The sequence below is a fragment of the Temnothorax nylanderi genome, unplaced genomic scaffold (genome assembly GCF_030848795.1).
Source record: "Temnothorax nylanderi isolate EJ_2023f unplaced genomic scaffold, tnyl_v1.0 TNYL_tig0123_pilon, whole genome shotgun sequence".
Taxonomy (NCBI): domain Eukaryota; kingdom Metazoa; phylum Arthropoda; class Insecta; order Hymenoptera; family Formicidae; genus Temnothorax; species Temnothorax nylanderi.
Genome location: NW_027249185.1, coordinates 262,349 through 282,297, shown reverse-complemented (window position 1 = coordinate 282,297; position 19,949 = coordinate 262,349). Strand labels below are relative to the sequence as shown.

Sequence of the window (19,949 nt, the reverse complement as noted above, 5' to 3'; positions counted from 1 at the left end):
AAAATGTGTAGAAACAGGTAAAGAGAGAAGTGGAAAAGGAAATAATTACCACAAAAACTCAGCCGATTGATAATAATTTATGTCTAGATCGGTCTAGATTCATCACTCACAGATGCAGGAGGCAGTACAAGCATGCATTAATAGTATGCCAAGGCGAATCAAAACTTTAATAATAATCGTCAAAGGTGGCATAATTAAATATTAAAAATATGTGTATTTTATGACTGCCTAAATAGTTAACAAGAATAAATAAATACACTCTCTAAATCTGAATCAGTGAATAGTCACTGATATCAGTGACTCATTGATTCAGCAGTACCTACTATTCACTGATTCAGATTTAGAAAGCATGATTATTACTATCAAATCTGTGTGTTTTATTATTCACCATTGTTCCAAGATATTAAGTTTTTTTTTAGGCATATAAATATACAAGTAGCTTTTTTCTCCTCCCAACCTGAATTCTATTGAAAAATTAAGGTGCGTCTAATAATATGGCCAGGGACTGTATATATATGTGCCAATGAGAAATATTCAAATTTTATTTTATTTTATTTGTATTTACTTAATTTTTTACACCATTAATACAATCGAGAGATGCAAACGAGGTATAATCATTTCCTAACATATTGGGGGAACCTCGTGTAAAAATTTTTTTTTTGCATTTTTTTTATGGCTTGAAAAATTCATGTACCATCTGAAGAATATATTTCCAAAATTTCAAAGCTTAAATTGGCCCGGAGTGCAAAAAATTTGCTGATACTTATGATAAGAATCGAGTAAAGAGGCAAGATCGACGATCACAAAAAGCGACAAAAGAGGCCAGGACTGCTCGAAAAGAGGAAAATGCAGCATAATTAGATGTTTTTCTAGAAGAGGAAGGATTACTTTACGGCCCTGGCATCGCAGATTAAGCTTAGGTAAATATAAGTCACTCTGAACTTAACTTTTTGGTAGCGAAAACTTTAAACGCGTTTTTCTCAAAACGCTTTTTTTTTGCGCCGGACAATATAACTCAAAAAGTTAATGGCCGATTAACTTGAAATTTTGTATAGATATTTGTATATGTATCGTATACTTCATGAACCTAAAATTATATTAAAATTGTTATAATAAATATTGTTTTTAACAGTTTGTTTAAAACAAAAAATTATATATATTTTTTTAAATGTCCTCAATTTTTCATTTTTTTGTTTTTTTTGCTAAATTTAGGTTCATGAAGTACAAAATAATTTATTTCAATGAAAAAATTTAATTCGTTGATTTCAGACAATTACAAGGACCTGAGCGTTGTCTGGCGCAAACTCGAGGAGCCAACTTCAAGCAGCTGTAGCGTTGCCATTTTTTTTTTACAATAAAAAAATTTTTTCTTGTACATTTAAACTTAAATATTACAATGTATTTTATTTGAATTCAATAATTACTCCCACTTTTTTGTAATAAAATCTTTAAAAAAGTGTTGTTTACACACGAGGTTCCCCCCTTAATAGATCTCTAACGTAAAGAATTCTATGTATGCGGAAAAAAAGCGAAAGTCCATTAACTCGGCGCGCGCAACTCAAAAAAATTAGTTGTATGTTAATATTTGCTTGAAAGCACGGGAGGGAGTATATAACTACCGGAGAAAAAAAAACGTTTCAATGAAATTCAAAAACGAGAAAAAGTAATGAAAAACTCGTTACGCAATCAGCGGCAAGCTCTAAGAAATTACGTTTTCAATGAACGTCCGTCTGTCCCGTTAAAATGTTTGATGAAAGACTTCGTAATATACGGCAAAAAACTCATCGAGGCGTTGCGTTCCTTCTCGCTATTTAAACGGGAAACGGGAAGGAAATACGCGCGTTTGTTTTTGCGCATCTGTAACAATAAATCACGTTCAAGCAACACGATGTTATGAGTATTATACACGCAATTTCGCGAATGACACGTTTAAATATGTTTCATGTCTCTTCGTACTTTATTGTATTATATAAATGTTGATTATATGAATTAAATATGTAGGTAGGTCGGATTTCTGTACGTGCTGGAACAAATTTCTTTGCGATGCAAATACTTGTGCAACCGCAATTAATTTTTATCGTTCCGTTGCCAAGGATATCATATCGCGAAGGAGACATTCACAAGCATCGAGAGCAGAATCAAGTCTCTGCGATAATATATTTAATAGTACACAGTAAAAAATCGTGTGTACATAGCGGTCCAAATGTTAAAATTTTCTTGTGTTACCAAGATTTGATTATTATTTTAATGTAAAATTAACATACAACAGCTGTTATTTTTTTCTTAACATTTTCATGTGTTACATTTATGTCAACGTGATAACTTAACACTTTATATATGTCATTTAGAAATTAAATGTTATTTTGAGTTCTTTTAACACAATTACTTTAAAAAATCAACACGTCTTAAAGTTATTTTAACACATAAACAAAAGTTAAACGTAAATTTTCAAATAATCGTAAACTTTGCCATACAAAATAATTAAATTTACTAAAATTAAATGTTTCTATTACACATAATTTAAGTAAAATCTATTACACATAATTTAAGTAAAATCTGTAAAATAATTAATATCATGTGTCAATATAACTTGAAAAATAAAGTCAAAAGAACAAATATAAATGTAAAGTATAGTGTCAATTAATTAACATTTCTAATTTGTCAACAAGTAACACATGATGAATGAGTCATTTTAACTTGAAATTTAGAGTGGACTTTCTGGGACATGTAAAAAATGTTAAAATTACGTTTTATTTTTTACTGTGTATCCTTACAATTACGATAGATTTCTCGCGATGCATATGATTTTACGAACAAAATGACAGTAAAATATTGTTATGAAAGTAATTAAGAAAAAATGTATTATAAAATTGTGTAATAATCACGCGGTGCAGGCTTCTGGCATTCCTGCAAAATTAATGTCGCAAGATAAAGTTATAAAAAGCCGGATGTGACGAGCGAAATTAGCGTAACCTCTAACACTATCAGCCGATATAATTGTCGGAAACAGCATGATTCACAGACGTTTGCTCAATGCCGTCCTAATGTAATGCGGTGACAATTGGTCGCATAGTCGTGCAAGTGTATTATCAACGTTCTTATCTCACAATGTATTTAAATGGTATTTACCTGGCATGTGCGTGTACAATATACGATGTCCGTACTTCGCAGATACGCAATAAACTTCGCAGTAATATATAGACTTGACTGACTTGAGAACGATCGAAAGAAAAGAAGCAATCATGTTAAAATTTTCACAGGCAATTAAAAATCAAATAATAATAGTCCCATTTTACTTCTTGGCTATTCAATTATTTTGACATTATTAAAAAAATACGGGTAAAATATAATTTTAATCGTGGAAAACTCAGTCTAATGTCCATTTTTACCAATGCAGATTAACTTTTTAATCTCGGTTGAGATTATCCTTCTCTAATTTTAAAAATTAGAGAAAAAGAAAAAGTAAGTTAAACCGAGATTAAAGTTAATCCGCATTGGTAGAAATAAACACGAATATAGAAGAAATATAAGTTTAAGATAAGTAGCGATCGCGAGTCTATTTTTACCTTCCCCTAATGACCCGGATTTTTTCCATTATCTTTTCCCCGCAAAGACAATGGCTTGGAAACGCATGTGCACACAGGTTAACGATAATCGTTCTCGGTACAATGAAGATCTCCGCGATATACGACGAGACCGAATCTTATTTACCTGTGCATCGAAAAACATAGTAAAAATGCAATCCTACCGCCTACGTAGGATACGATAGAGACGACGCCGCGACGAGGAGGCTTATTTGGACTCTCGGTTCTATTTACATCGACGACGAAACAATAGAGGAACACGCGTCCTTGCACGCGAGATAATAAAGAGTCCTGTGGTATTATACCATTACGTTCCGTAAGCGCCAATTAGCGTGTCGCGAAGAATAAATGTCACGGTAACGGAAAACGTCGTCGGCGAAATCACGTTCACGCGGAATGTTTAACGCGGCAGTATAAAGAAACGATATTACGCGCGTTCGCGCAAGAGCCATTATTGATTATTTACGTCGATGCCTCGCGACGTTTCTGCAAACGACGGCAAATTGCACACGTTTGTTAACATTCGTGCCCGCCAAAGACGATCGTGTCATAACGTATTACGTATTACGTATCATGTGCCGCGTGATTGCGATCAACAAATCGTTACACCTTATCCTAATTTTACTCGTAAGAAACTGACCAATCACAGTCGATTATTCTCCTCAAATTCGACTGTAATTGGTCTATCAATTTCTTACGACTTATGACTTACGACTTACGACGCTGCGGTACGACCAATGTAGAACCGGCCTTACACAGAGGTCTCAAGTGTAGCACCTGGTCACAATTCTATTTTTGTCATTACGAAGAGTCATAAAGAATCTAACGTGAAACAACTAGAAGCTTTCAGAGAACCTTTCGAGAGACGGTTCTTCAAATACTCCACGGGCAAGGACCTCGAAGAATTTCTGGATTTACATGAACCCGTGGCGAATTATCGTCGGCAAGTGTAAGGACGCTCTCCCCCGAGAGTCACTTGGCGCGATCGGGCAACCTTCGACGACGCGCGTTACGTAAGCGACGCGGACGCTTACGTGCGAAAACCTGTTGTCGAACGCGCGTCCAGGGAAAACGTCGCACGTGTGTGCGCTTGCCTTTCTAGAAAACGCGGCCACGCTCTTCGCGAAGAAATTCGCGTTTTACCATGCGAAGGAGTTATCCCGCCGAGCGAGACCGCGCGGACCGTGGCGTTTTGCGATTTCCGAGGTGATAAATCTCGGTTTCATCGCGGTAAATAGCAAATCGGGACGCTCCAAGTAATCCTAACAACATTCCACGTTCAATCCTCGATCCGAATTGCGGTATCAGACGTCGGATAAATGGAGCGATTGAAGGAGTTTTAAGCCTAAAATATGCAATGTATATCAGGATTTATGCCTTCGCGGAAATTTACTTCCCCATTATTCCGCATTTAACGCGCATACATTTGTCCGATCGCGTCGCCAAATGTACGCGCAAGAATGTACAGATATTTGAAAATAATTCGATCGCAAACGACCGCGGGCAACTTTCGCGATTTGCTAAAAGTTTGTTTATGGAGTGAAGACAGGTCAGAGCGACGATTCTATACGTCAATCTAATCGAGCTACGAATTTCCTGTCAAGCGAGGGACATCTCCTTCGAACATAACTCCACATTGTAGCCGAGCGCTCGAAAGAGTGCGTCAAGGATCGCCCGCAGTGCGTGCGCTCGAAATCAATTTCGTCGCGCCATCGTGCGCGGACGTCGTCGCGTCGTCGGCTCGATAAGAGAGCCGCCAGGCTGATGTGACAGTCGTTCTCGCCGAGGTGTGGATTTGACAGCTGGGAGAGGCGCGCTCCGATATCGCACGCTCACACGAGAACACGAGGGATCAACATTCGCGGCGGTACTCACCACAGCCGGGGAAACTGGACCGCGTCTCGGGGCAGCTCGGGGGTGGGGTTACTCCGTTTTTTCCCCCGATTCCTCCCTCGTGGAGCAGCGAGGCACCACTCCGTTTAGTCCGGCGACACTTTATCAGGGCGGTCGAACACAACACAACAGATCCGCAGGCACTTTATCACGAGCGACGCGGGCGGCGGGGACGGACGCGCGGGGGGGGGGGGAGGGCACCTACGACGGCGCGGCGCGGCGCGGCGTGGCGTTTTGACGTTTATCCGAACGACGCGGATGGCGCAACGGGGAGACGACGCGGACCGGGCGAGCGACGGACGGGACGACGACGCGTCCCCACAGGCTGAACTCACGCTCCCGACTGATCTCGCCCGCGCGCGCGAGACTCGGGCGATCCCGACCACGACGCCGCTCGTGGAAGCCGACCGAACCGCGCGCTCCGCTGCGGCGAACGTTGAATTTCGATCGGCGCGTGCTCGCTACGCACCGTGCGTAAACGCACAGCTGGGAGCGAGCGAGCGCCTTGCGACGAGCGGAAGGGAAAAAAATAAACAATCACGTGAGAAGCTTCTCTCTCTCTCTCTCTCTCTCTCCCTCGCTCGTCTCTCCCCAGCTCGCGAACGACGCCCACGATGCGTACGAACAACCCCTCTTTGTACGGTACGACTGAGTCGTATCGTTATCTCAATGAGAATTCCTCGTAGCACCATTTTCCGACGCGCCGCGCGCCCGCACGCGCGAGGGGTCCCGCTGGAAAAATGCCGTAATATAGCCGTTTGCCGCGCACGTCGCGTACGAGCTTTGAGATTTGATACTTTCCGAGAATCGCGCCGGTGCCGCGCACGTGTTGCGAACTGCCGCGGGATGAAGGTAAACCTCTCTTCGCGAGAGAGAGAGTGGGGAATGTTCGAGTGACAAAAATCGTCGAGAACGTCGGTACGAGGAAATTTTCATTAAAATCACGATGCAAATCATGTGCGACGAACCGATAAACTTTGCTCAAAACGTAAAGAAACGTGCTAACTTCAACATTTCGACGGGATATTAATATTCGTGCGGTAACAAATGTTTTTATTTTTTCGAAATTGTAATAAAAGATTGAAATATGTTTGTTATTCAATATTAAAATAAATTGCGTATTTCAGTATATATTCTATATATTTAAAAGTCTTCAATTAAAATTTTTAAAAGGCAAAAGTGTGTTGTAAGATCTGATACGTTTTAATTTTCGTTTTATATTCAGTAAGCGGAGTCTGCGTATGTCTTATACTTAAAGTAAACAACGTTCCTTGCATGTTACGAAAGAGAAAGGGCTCACGTGTGTGTACATTGTTAAATAAGATTCTGCGCGAGAGAGAGGATCCTCGTGTTTCTCACAAATGTTCTAATGGAGCAGGTCTAGCAAGTCTTTATTAACGTGTGTTAATAGAGAAAATCTTGTATTGATGCTTCAGGTATCTTCCAATTAAACATCGAGTTTACATTTCGCTTAAATACATATTCATGCTTAGCATTGTAGTCAATCCTTTCTCTTTTAGTGTAATAATAATTTTAATAATCCTAACTCTTTCTTTTCAAAAAAATTTCAACGTCAGGTATTGTTTATATTGAATTTAGTACAAACATTTTATAAAAGTACATATTATATTACAAAAATAATATTTAACTTTAATTATCACGAGTACGATCTTTAGAAAATAAATAATAATCCAATAAAAATTTGTATCTCAATTTATCGTAAATATATTTAAATTAACAGGTATTTCACAGAAATCATTAGAAAAATATTATTTTATGTAAACTTACGAATTTTTTTATTTTTATTTAATAAAAAGAATTTAATCTTTTCTTCTTTCTTTTATAATGTGTGTATATATGTGTGTGTATATGCGCATGTTAATAACTTTCTAATCTTAATTGGTTTTTATATGCTTCGTGCTAGAAAGGATTAAGTACGATGTCGAAATGATTTGACACGCAGAGGCGTCAATATGTACTTATTGTATAAGCGATGGAAAATATTGATATTATCGCTGATTGATCAGTATATGTGACGACTGCGAAATAAGAGTATCGACTAATGACAGTGACGACGAGTCACCGATTTCGAATGTTAAATCATGTTAAATGTCAACGACCGTGAGAGACAAAAGTCCGGGCGTTTAATTTCATCCCGGCGTCGCGTCGCGTCGTGTCCTTAACTGTAAACGGACTCGACGGAGATGACGTTGAAGAAAAATATCGGGCAAGAAAAGAATGCTCGTATACTTCGCGTTTCCGACATTCTGCGCACCGGTACCATTACCATTACCATTACAATTCCAGGGTATCCTTTCCCCTGTCCCACCAACCCCTGTCCCCTCTCGCCCATTCCTTCTATCCACAGTAACTGGTAAACCGTGTTTGCAAGTCGGCCGAGTAAATCAGCAATTGGTCGTCTCTCCCAATTACTCTCTCTCCCTGAGTGTCACATTTTCCTATTTATCCCATTTCTTTCCGTAATGAGAGAAAACAGTTTCGAACCATTATGCGATTCGATAGTATTATTTCACGATAAATGGCTAATATTAGAGAAAATAAATTGCAAGATTTAAGAAAGGAAGAAGGAAGTTATTTTTATTTTATTAAATAAAAAATGTATAGATATATTTATTCATAAGTATATTGATAAAAATAACTTTTAGCTGTACGTAATATATAAAGCTATATAAAAAAACATATCGTTTATCCAATATTAGAGATAATATGTTTTTCTGTGATATTAATAATAAATTCTAGCTAATATACATAGAAGTATAAGTCAATATGTAAAATTGAGGATACTTTTTCAACAATTTATCGAAACGTTTTTTTAAATTAAGATATCATTAATGTGTGTGTTAAAGCTAAACAGTTTTAATAGCTAATTAACTTGACTAATTTTCTCGAACGCGTTAAAATAAAATAGATTAAAAAAATGTTTACGTAATTGTATAAGCTATATAACGAAATTACAGTAAGAAAAGGTATAATGTATCGGTACTTTTTTCGACACTGCGCAAGAGAGGGTTTCTCCTCGTGAAGCGCGTCGCGTTTAAAAGGCCTTCGAATTTTATGATACCCGACGAAAGAAGAGAACCGTTTGGTGAAACGCGCACCATAAAAGCGAGTTGATTATACCAATTGCTGTATAAGCAATTGTATCAATAACCACGGCTTTTTCGCCGCACCGTCGTCGTCGTAACAGCGCATCTGAAACCGTACTTTGACAATCCGCTCGTTGCAAAAACATTAAGCTATTAACATATTGTACTGAATTGATTGAATAAAATTTAAAGAACATTTACATACATTAAAGTTATAATGAATATCATATAGTTTCAGTATCTTTATTTCCAAATGCAGTTTTTTTAATCTTCAGTAAATAAGATTAAATAGGAAGAAAGCGATATTTTGGATTTTATTATTTATTCACAGAAATGCAAATTGCAAATAAAGGTATGACTGTCAAAGCATGTTCTTAATAATTATAAAGTAAATAGTGGCAGATAAAAACAGCAGATCAATATTGTAATATGCAAATAAAAAATTAATGATTTCACTCACCAGTCGTTGATGTATCCTAGCGAAGTACTTTCTCAGCTATACCTGGAAAAAATTGATATAGATGTAATTAGTATTATAATTAGAGTATAAAATTATGCATTTTATGTATGCTGATTGTTAAGTATTATTTATTTTGATATTAATTATATAAAACACAATTAATAATATAATATTTAATTACTTATTTACACAATAAACTTGCATAAATAATTATTTAAATATTTTATTATTTAATACAATATATCGATTATTTAAATATATTTCAGAATTTAATTACTTCCGCCCCAATATCTTCCTCTGCCTACATGTTTATCAAATTTCCATCGAGGGGCTTACTCGGAAATAATTAAAAAGACTCTGAAATTAAGGCTTTTGGGCTCTTTCCCGACATCTCATGAGATGTGACGTCAGAAGTGAGAAATGTTGAGAATTGACACGTTGAGAATTCTTGCGTAGTATTTCCAAATAAAAAGATATTTGCTTAAAATAACACTACAGATCACTTCAGCACACTTCGAAAATACTCCGAGTTGAGGTTAAGTCTACCCCTTTCCCTTGACAGTTAATAAACAGCCGTAAAATGAATGTAATACGAAATCTAGTCATGCGCCTGCGCACAAACCTGCATCGTATCACAGTTCGTTTTACGGCTGTTTATTAACTGTCAAGGGAAAGGGGTAGACTTAACCTCAACTCGGAGTATTTTCGAAGTGTGCTGAAGTGATCTGTAGTGTTATTTTAAGCAAATATCTTTTTATTTGAAAATACTACGCAAGAATTTTCAACGTGTCATTTCTCGCTTCTGACATCACATTCCAACATAACCGCGACGAGTACCCAGGGGCCTTAAAGACTTACATTTCTCGAAGTTAAAAAAATAAATCGAAAATATATATGATAAATAAAAAATTTGCAAATTAATTTCTGATACTTAATTAATTAAGCAAAATTAGTTCTACGCTCTTAGTAATCACATTATTGTCACAACTGAATATTTTAATAAATATTTTTTTTAATATAAATATTTTTTATATCAAAATATAACATACAAAGTGCGACAGTTACTTTTTGATAAATATTGGACAAATAATTGCAATTGTTGTGTGTATGTGTGTGTGTGTGTGTGTGTGTGTGTGTGTGTGTGTGTGTTCGCCAACAGAATTATGTACAATTTAAGTACTGAATCAATAACTTTACTCACCAGCTAGGATATTGCAGTTTGCTCCATCAGTTGCTCCGCTCGTTGCAAATCCCGCCTTAGAAGTAGTTCGCATTAGTTTCCTCGAGAAAGCGATGAATACCGGAAACCCACTTAATTACCCGCTATCGAACGAACTTTGAAAATTAGCTCGCACGTTTTACTTTCGAAGGAGCATGAGAAACGCGAATTTGCGTCGCGAGTTCGCCACGCCGCGATTTCGCAAAACGCGAACGCGAAATAGAAAATGCACTTTGTTCTGCGACGTTTATAAATTGTTCCTTGTCAATTATAGACACATGTGCTCGATGACGAATTTTTCTTTAGATGCAGTTGACGTTTAAGACTTTGTTATTATGAAGATCTGTAAATCAAGCTGCACTTAACTCTTAGCTGGCACTGTGGGGTATTAAGGGGGTTGTCCGGTCCTTATACTAGAGAAAATCGATTTTCTTAGGATTTTCTTGAAACTGTGAATATACGTTAATTTAGGTGTGCTTTATGCGTGGTATAAATTTCAGTACCTCTTCCGGTATAAAAAATAAAGATACTGAGCCTCAAAGTTTCAACTTTTACTAATGAAAAGGTTTTCCAGGCCAAACGGTAAGAGATACGAGGTTGGCCAAGAGGACCAAAGTTGCTCCTCTCGTCGAGTTCTATAAGGAAAAAATGCCAAAACTAAAAAAAATTAAATTTAAATTTTTTTTTTGAAACTTTGAGGCTCAGTATCTTTATTTTTTATACCGGAAGAGGTACTGAAATTTATACCACGCATAAAGCACACCTAAATTAACGTATATTCACAGTTTCAAGAAAATCCTAAAAAAATCGATTTTCTCTAGTATAAGGACCAGACAACCCCCTTAAACGCCCCAGTCTAGTTCAGCTCTAATTTAAGCCCTCCTATAGTACGAAAATGGTACCAAAAAGTGGAAGAGTTAAAATATAAGAGTTATGAATTTTTGAGTGAAAACAGTCATTTTTTCGTTTTCTTTTACGTTCTCCAATTTTTTTCATACTTAATATTAAATTTTATCAAAATAACCTATGACACTTGTTAAAACAACATTCGAAGACTATCTTAGAATTTTTTAAGTGAAAAAAAAATCAATAGCTTCCTCGCAGCAAGCATTTTAGTGGTGGGGTCTGAAACGGCCCCAGTGTTCCAGCTATGCGATTCTGGTAAAGTGTGTCAGCTAAGGGTTAAGAATATTGATTTATCAAAATTCGCCACTGTTCGTATCTGTGTGATAAATGTAGCAACAACAATCCGTTAATACTTTTCTTATACAGCTATTCAATTTTTTCCTTAAAGTTATAATATTCGAATATAAGAAAACAATATACATTTTTAGTGATCATAACGTTAACTACAACGATTTTATATTTACAAATCGACTATAAGAAATAATGAAACAGAATGTTTCGTGATTACAGATAATCATTACCGCATATTTCAAATAATTCATGCACTCGTAATTTAATAAATATAACGATCACAATATTAATTACTAATCACTGCTAACTATTACATATAAATATAATGACAAATATAAATATTTCAAACTGCTACGTATATAAATCCAACCAATCGTTATATATAAATAACTTCCAATTATTACACATAAATGTATTAATTAACTCACACGCATACTTCAATTAATTCATAGATATCTATGAATCTCGTATGAGCTAGTGATACGAGATAATATTACGATCATATGGAGTTTACTTGACGGACCTATCGTTTAACATTATACCGACGCGATAATTTTATGTATCATGCCCACTCTGACGCTACGATCGCACGGAGTTAACTTAACGGAACTGTGTGACTCATTCGCTGTTTATCGTTTCTCAACACGATATATCATATCCGATATACTACATGTGCATGCAGTGGCGGATTTTTTATTGAGAGCAACAAACGCGTGTGATAATTATAATTGCATCTAACGGAAATACGCCAATCGAGCGCCGATTCCTTCGAAGGAATCGTAAAGGTCATTTTCCCGTGACTATATCATCGGAATCTGTCCTCACTCTACTCACTGGAGACAATGGAGACTATACCCGCCTCCGACGGCTCCGACGCAGCGTCGACTACGAAACGGCGTCGATCGCGATCACCCGCGGCAAGCGACGTTCTGGCGGTCGCCCGTCACTCCAGTCGGCACTCCCGACAACAATTTCCGTTCGTCGCACACTTTTATCGAGTAAATTCCGCGATTAACCGGAGGAGCGTCCGCGCTACGTGCTCCGAACCGACGCGCTGCATAACTGTCATGGCGGCCGCGCAAGCGCGCGCGCCCGTGAGCCGTTCGAACTGAAATAGTTTCAAGTACGGACGTTTAGGTGATTACAGTGAGGCTGAATTTCCACTGAGCGCGTCACGCGTCGCGTCATCCAAATTAACCAATCAAAATATCCCATTTTATAACATTATTTGTAATGTAATAAAATTGAACGTTTTGATTGGATAACGCGACGCGTAACGCGTTCAGTGGAAACTCAGCGTGTGACTTTGGCGCTTTTCACGCATGTTTTACACAGCTACAATGATGTACTTGATATTTTCTATAGAGATTTAAAGTGATACGAAAGAATCTATTTGCAAGAGACGCGAAAAAGGACGAAGTAATCTCGATCAAATTTCAAATTGGCGGGTACGTGAAGTATTGTAGTGCGACGTCACGTGATGTGACGTAATAGGAAATAAATGCCGCTACCGCCGCCGTATCAATCGTTAATGTATGTACATACATACTCGTTTCAAATTTTGTTTATCATATTTATGTCTATCTTTAAACTTATGTATGTTATGTCGTATATTTTTTTATCTACGAACATATTATAAACATTATTCGCCTCTTTTCTTTCTTTTCGCTCATATAAGCTATCGCTCGAGCTGTACGTATTCTTTATAGAAAAAAATTTGTAACTTTAGGAAAAAAAAGTTAAATAAGTTTAAGTTTGTGTTTTAAAAATAACTATTATAGTTAAAGTTAAAAATTAATTCATTTTAAATTAACTAAGCTAATTTTAAGTTAACTAATTAATAACTAATTAATTTATTGTTAGTTACTACCCAGGTAGCACATACACGTTTCAGAAATGTTTTATAAGCGTTTTTCCGAAACGTTTTATAACCGATTTCTAGAAACGTTTCTCATGAGTAAAAAATGTCCATTCGAAAAACGTTCGATGGAACGTTTCTTTTCCGATAAAATAACGTTTAAAAAACTATTATAGAAACGTTTTGTTTAATGATAAAGACATTTTAGATAAAGACATTTAAAATTCCTACTTTTCACGTCTTTTGAACGTGTTTATGACGTCTTTGAGACATGCGTGAGAATGTTCTAGAAGCTTTATGCATGTACCATCTATGACGTCTATTCTTTTTCGAAGAAATTCATGATCTGGTGCACATTCGTGCAATAAAGTTAAAGTAAAACAAAATATACTTGTCTCACTCTAACTTAATTGCATTACTGATGTGCACCAGTTCAGGAAGTTCTTCAAAACGGAACACACATATAAATGTTCTTTCAATGGCCACGTTCAGCAGAATGTTTATTTTGCAACTGTTGGAAATTTTCTAAGCTCAGATTTGTCCGATGACAAATAGATAAAGACCGGTAGGACAAAATTAATTTAAGTAAATAAGTGGATATATGTGCATGGATAAAATGATTTATTTTGTGCAATAATAATTAATGCAATATAAATTTAAATTTTTTCCAAAAAGGCTATTAAAGCTATTATATAGGTATATAGATAAAGCAAATTATAATTTTGAAAGGAAAAATTTAACAAATAGGTATTTTTGTTAATTGTAGAAACGTAAAAAGTACGTTTCTTAAATCATGGTTTCAAAAACATTTTTGTTCAAACGTTTCTTAATGGTTCTTTACGGTTATGAAACTATGTATACGTTCAAAAAACGTATATAAAACTAATATGTGCTACCTGGGTACCCAACCTTGCAACTATTAACTATTAACTATCTTTATTGCTTATCCCCGCAGGGTTTGCAAGTCGTTTTTATAAGGAACGTTACCCAAACCTTTACACTACTACCCTTTCTCCTCTCACTTTAACCCTTTGGACCAACGGCTTAACGTCTCCTTCCGAAAGACGGAGCCCAGTTTGCTCCGCACAAGAGCCTATCTTGCACGGAGGGGCGCAGCTTCGGAAAAACATTCCATGTTTACATGGCTCTAGTGGACTCGAACCTGGTTCCTCAGATTACGAGTCTGGGGGTACCCAACCTTGCAAATTATATACTATAATTGCCTTGCAAATTATATAATTAAATTATATACTAAAATAAATCTAAGAATATTTTCTAATATATCTAAAAATTTAGGTTATACCTTCCCAATTCTCTTTCAAGATTTCCTTTCGAGATTAAAAATTCTATACGAAATGGATGTGAGATGATCCGCAGCGACATGAAAAAGTAGAATTTTTCTATTAATCGTAAAATGGAATGGAGTGACCTTGGCGGCATTCAGAAATAGAAATCGGATTACGTGGCGCCATCTGGCGTTTCTCATTCTAATCTCAATACTCGCCGAGAGGGCATTAGTGCACACGGATCACGGATCTTTCTTTAACCGCGTAAACTCCGATAAGACTCTACTCATCCAACGGTTTTCAATGTTAATCTTCTAAAAGTAAGTGAGCCGCCTATGAAAAATACCGGCCTATGAATCATCGCGTCTTATCTGTTGTCGCCGAAAAACTCGATAGCGTCATCGCGCGTATCTATATACAAGCTTCAAGTTTCCTCCTCCCCCATGTGAGTGTCGAACTGTCAAACGTGTCAAACGCGTCAAACGCGCGACCGCGACTTGTGACTGCTCGTGATCTCGCGGCATCTCCTCTTTCCCTTTTTCCGCCGTTTCGCGCGAGGCGTAGAAAATTCGCGCGAATCGCTCGAAAGAGGCGTATTGCCAGCGGATTGACGCGCAGTGCGCACGCGTACACGGCGCCTAACTGTCACGCGACGTCGAGACATGTGATCCGTTTAAAGTTTCACCGTGTGCGCGCAATTAAGTACCGACACTACCGTGCGAGCCGCGCAGTCGGTTCTCCGCGGCCCTCCCACCACCGTCGCACCTGCGAGTGCCTGCGAGAGATCCGTCAAGCGGGCCCGTAAGGTTATGTCGCCGTGTTTATACGCGCCGTGATCCTCTCGCGATCGGATTCTCTGTACCCGCCCCCTCGCGCCCAGCGCCCAGCGCCCAGCCCGATCCCATCGCCTCGGCGAAATATGAGAAGGACACACGTCGGGACATCGACTGGGACATCGCCGACATCGGCCGGACAATCGGCAATATCGGCTGCCGTGCTACTGCGTCGCGTTCGCGAGTTAATTGAGTTAATTCGATAACGGCATTAAACGGCCCAAGGTTCGCATTTCTCTCTCTCGCTTTCGCGATCGCTCTTCCTCGTTTCTGTCTCTCTCCCTCTCTCCCTCCCTTCCTCCTCACGTTTCGGACATCCCGTACACCCGTATTGGGACGACAGGAGACTCCCACGCAGATGTTTACGCGCAGATGACGATCGAACGAGAGCGAAAGTCGCATTTTTCGGAAAGGTGCGCCTTCGCTCGCGCTGTGCGTCGCGATCGATTTCACGCCGCGTTGCTTCTTTTTTTCTTTTTTTTTTCCCCTCTAAACGCGTTGAGTTTTTTTTCCTTCTTTTTTCCCGTCGTCGAAAGTGGTGGCCGCCGCGAAACCTTGTCCTATTTCTGTAGGCTGCCTGTATACGTACGTATATACGCAGTATATATGTACGATGTACTACATAGCGGCGCGCGGTTACTCGGCTGACATTCGCGCGTAATCGCGGCCGGTAAGGCCGGTTATGAATCTCTGTAGTGACCTTGTGCGTTTTGTCATTGCCGCCGCGCCGCATCGTTTGTTTACAGCTTTAGAATAGCCATAGCGAGAACTGTCGCTCTCTCTTCCTGCTCTTCCCGATCCGAGAGGTAGACGCTGTAGGACGGTTTGATCGATCTCCGTAAAGATTTTAATCCAGATTGCCTGGATAATGCAATTGGCAAAATTTGATATCGAACATTGCTCCGGTTGAATGTTCCCATTCTTCTTATTTGTCCTTTTTTTTTTACAGAAAAATGAAATAATTCAGTACGTTATCGAGAAGCGTGCTCCAAATTTGTTTAATGCGTTTTGATAAAATTTTGGGATTAATCTGAAATTTTATAGGTTACATGATTATCTAATTATATTCAATTAGTCTAATAATTTTAATAAAGATAGTGTTACAATCTATCTGCGATAACATCGCCACTTGAAATAATTATCTAATCATCTGTGCAAAATCGAGCCTCCAAAGCTGACGAGTTGTGACTAAGACTAACTGATGACTCATTTCGAGTGTATTGTAGATAATTTTTTGCTGCTCATTGACAGGACACAGCTGTGTTATGAGTGTCGGTGTATCCATGTACGATGGGTTGGAAAGCGAGGGTCCACCCGATAGTGGCCTGGAGGGCCTGGAGAGCACCGCGGGTGCTACGAAAAAACTGGCCAGGGGTATTTCCCGTGCAACGGAAAATGCAGCGATCGTCTCCTACGCTCGTTCACAATTGGCAGCCCTAGGAACTCCCGACACCCCGGAATTCACGTTTTCACTGCCAGACTTGTCTGTGTATCCAGGTGCCTTTCTTCGCTTGAACATCATAAGTATCCTATCCCAAGTATTTTTGCTAATATTTGACTGACATTTTGTATCTAGATTCGTTTCGTAAATTCTTGGAGAAGGATCTCATAGAGAACGGATGCCTGAATTCCTTGGAAGCTGCAGGTCGTTTGAACTGGTGGTACAAGAGTGGAAGCACCAGAGTCCTTTGGCCACTCGCAACGTCTGGAGATGGCAATTGTCTGCTTCACGCTGCGTCATTGGGGATGTGGGGCTTTCATGACAGATTACTTACCCTGAGAGAGGCATTGCATAATACTTTGACCAAAGGAGAATACAGACACGCACTTTTTAGGTATAAAATAAGAGAATTTTAATCTTAAACAGAGGGAATAATTGAAATAGAAGTTGTATTGGATATCATAACGCTATCGTAACTTTCAGACGATGGAAATGGAGACAAACAGGTTTAAATGCTGCAGCAGGGTTATCGTATACGGAAGCGGAATGGTTATCGGAATGGCAAAGTATAGTGGACATGGCCTCTCCGACAATCAGAAATCAGACTGCTACCTCTTACCAGAGCCTTGAAGAAGTACCGCAACATCTCTTTTCTCCCTAACTCTATCAATCTTTATTCTCGAGACTAAAGAGTCTGCTTTCATTTCAGATACACGTCTTAACCTTGGCCCATGTCTTAAAAAGGCCTATAATAGTTATAGCGGAAACTATGCTGAAGGATGCGGACGGAGTAGCTTTAGCGCCGATCCCATTCGGTGGAGTGTATTTACCCTTGGAAGTACTGCCTACGTGTTGTCATCGAACACCCTTACTCTTGGCATATCATTCTGCTCACTTCTCCCCGCTTGTAACTGTAGACGGGTGCAATGATTATGGTAGCGCTTGCGGCGAAGGAGTTAGCATACCATTAGTGGATCCAGACACGGGCAAATTGTTGTCAGTCTTATTTGCCGTCGATCCTGGTCCTGATTGGGATTGGGTTGATGGTTCACGAGAGTTGTTAACTTGTACGCAGGATACCGTAAGTAAATCTTGTTGCGTGTATTTATTAGCACACTAATAAGCATTAAATTATTGATAAGATAACGGAATTATTTTTATTACTTGTTGCATGCAGATGGAAATTTTACTGCGACAGTATTTAGACTGCGAGTATCAAAGTTTCACATCCGAAGATATTGATAGGCTTTCCGACACGGATGGTCCTTTGTCAAAGACTGCGAAGCAATTGTTAGAGGTCGCGAAACAATTCGGTTCTATCGGTAAATCTGTCAGTAAAAAACTATTATCTATGACGTATAAAAGGCCAAAGAGTCCACCTTCCACGAGCGGTGGAATTTCCACAGAAGGTTTGTTGTGTGTGAGGATAAAGAGTAGACGTCATCAGTATGTGGATCAAATGCTGCAAAATTATCTTCAATGTGCCCATGCAAGGTATTTGTTCGACTTCGTTTGTTCGATAGATCTGAGGACAGTTATATAGATTTCTTGCATGTTACAGATACCTACAAGATCATCAGGTGGATGACACGGGTAGTGAACTGAATTACGGTGCCGGAAGGTCCAAATTTTACGCTGCCAGTGATCGCGGTAGTCATGCGAGCGTTAGCAAACTATTACCCACTAACACAAACAAAGATCATACGCTTTATCTTTCGAGGTAATAATTGTAAAATGTAAATTCTCTTCGCTGTGATCGCGTGAAGAGTAAATTAATATTCTTTTCGCAGGTCTACATTTTATAATGATCAAACTCCATCAAATAATATGGGGCCAGAGGTTTGGAACAACAGTGATTTAAAGGTATGTCAAGTAACTTACGAAAGAAATATATAAACTCTGTTAATTAAAATTGCCATTTCCACAGGACACCGTGAGAGAGTGCCGCAGTGAAGACTGCCAATTCTTTGGGTCGCCAGAAAACCAATATTATTGCTCGCAGTGCTGGGCTAATCAACATTATCGTTATTAAACAGCCGTCCATAATCACACATGACAATAATCTCAATTTAATATCGTTCGGGATAAGCTATTAAGTAATTTTAAAAGTAGGCATAATACTAGCCGTAAGATAAAGCTTATGAATGTCCCACCAACATATCGTCGACAATATTACGACATTATTTTCAGTTTTGTTTCTTTGTTGCATATTTTCTCGTATTTATTAACATTTTCTATCTAAAAACTGCATATCAGATGCACAGGGTTCACGACTAACCGATATACGCGTTTATTACGACGCGCGTTCATTATGGCGCATACTTCATCGTTCCAAATTTATTAAAAAAATTATATTTTTTGTGCTCGAGGGAACGAAGTTTTTTTTTACAATTTTAATGTGCCTTCTGTCCTGTATGCGCGGAAAAACGATGATCTGTATCATCATGATAAAAACGTTTACTTATAACTGCCTCTACAATTTGCATACAATGGTCGGTTAGTTATTAATCAATTACAATTTCTTTTTTGTATTCATAAAAGATGATATGAAAACATTATGTTTATAATCTCATTATCCTGTGCAATCGCTGTGTGAAGAATAAACATATTTTTATATATATTATCGCGTTATTATTTGCCGATGTGCGGTATCGGTAATTAAGAAGATACACAAAAAGCCCAATATTTTGCCATAATAAAATGTATTTACACATATTTCCTCACATTAGCCTATCATCATGTGAAAAAGGTAATTAATAGTAAATGATTAATATTACCTGACACATTACCCATATTCACTAAATTATCGACAAAGCATGTGTGTGGTAGTATTACGCTAATTTTAATAACTGTACGAAGGAAAAAATTTTTTATTGGTATGTACAAAAAGAGGAAGAAAGAATTATGCAATATATAAATTATTGTTTTTTTTTTCAGTACTTTGTATGTTTTCTATTATTAAATAGCTATATAAGAAAAACATGAAATGAGAAAAGATTTTACAATACGTCGAAGGAACTAGGGAATATTCACTTCAGCTACGACACTACTAGAAGCGCAGAGTATATGCT

At 38.0% G+C, this 19,949-nt stretch overlaps 2 protein-coding genes across 11 annotated transcripts in view; one reads left to right on the top strand and one right to left on the bottom strand.

Annotated features, from left to right (window-relative positions):
* Positions 1-5,834, bottom strand: part of Prosap (SH3 and multiple ankyrin repeat domains prosap) — a 128,544-nt gene extending 122,710 nt beyond the window's left edge. For 6 of the 8 annotated variants that reach the window (XM_071713341.1, XM_071713342.1, XM_071713337.1 and 3 more), the window contains exon 1: positions 5,460-5,834. The gene's annotated coding sequence lies outside the window, so the exon portion shown is untranslated. The remainder of the gene's footprint in view (positions 1-5,459) is intronic. The other 2 variants (XM_071713343.1, XM_071713344.1) reach the window with 1 other exon arrangement.
* Positions 5,835-14,905: 9,071 nt separating this feature from the next.
* On the top strand, positions 14,906-19,496 carry LOC139776590 (OTU domain-containing protein 7B). Of its 3 annotated transcripts, none has more exons than XM_071713362.1 (9): positions 14,906-14,924; positions 16,689-16,934; positions 17,014-17,272; positions 17,362-17,512; positions 17,588-17,959; positions 18,056-18,372; positions 18,440-18,598; positions 18,669-18,741; positions 18,806-19,496. In XM_071713362.1, the coding sequence occupies exons 2-9, from the start codon at positions 16,703-16,705 to the stop codon at positions 18,908-18,910; spliced, it is 1,668 nt and encodes a 555-aa protein (XP_071569463.1). In that variant the 5' UTR covers positions 14,906-14,924; positions 16,689-16,702; the 3' UTR covers positions 18,911-19,496. The 3 variants fall into 3 exon arrangements, with proteins under 3 accessions (XP_071569463.1, XP_071569461.1, XP_071569462.1); XM_071713360.1 differs by lacking the exon at positions 14,906-14,924 and adding an exon at positions 15,233-15,662; XM_071713361.1 differs by lacking the exon at positions 14,906-14,924 and adding an exon at positions 15,711-16,243.
* The last annotated feature ends 453 nt before the right edge of the window (positions 19,497-19,949 follow it).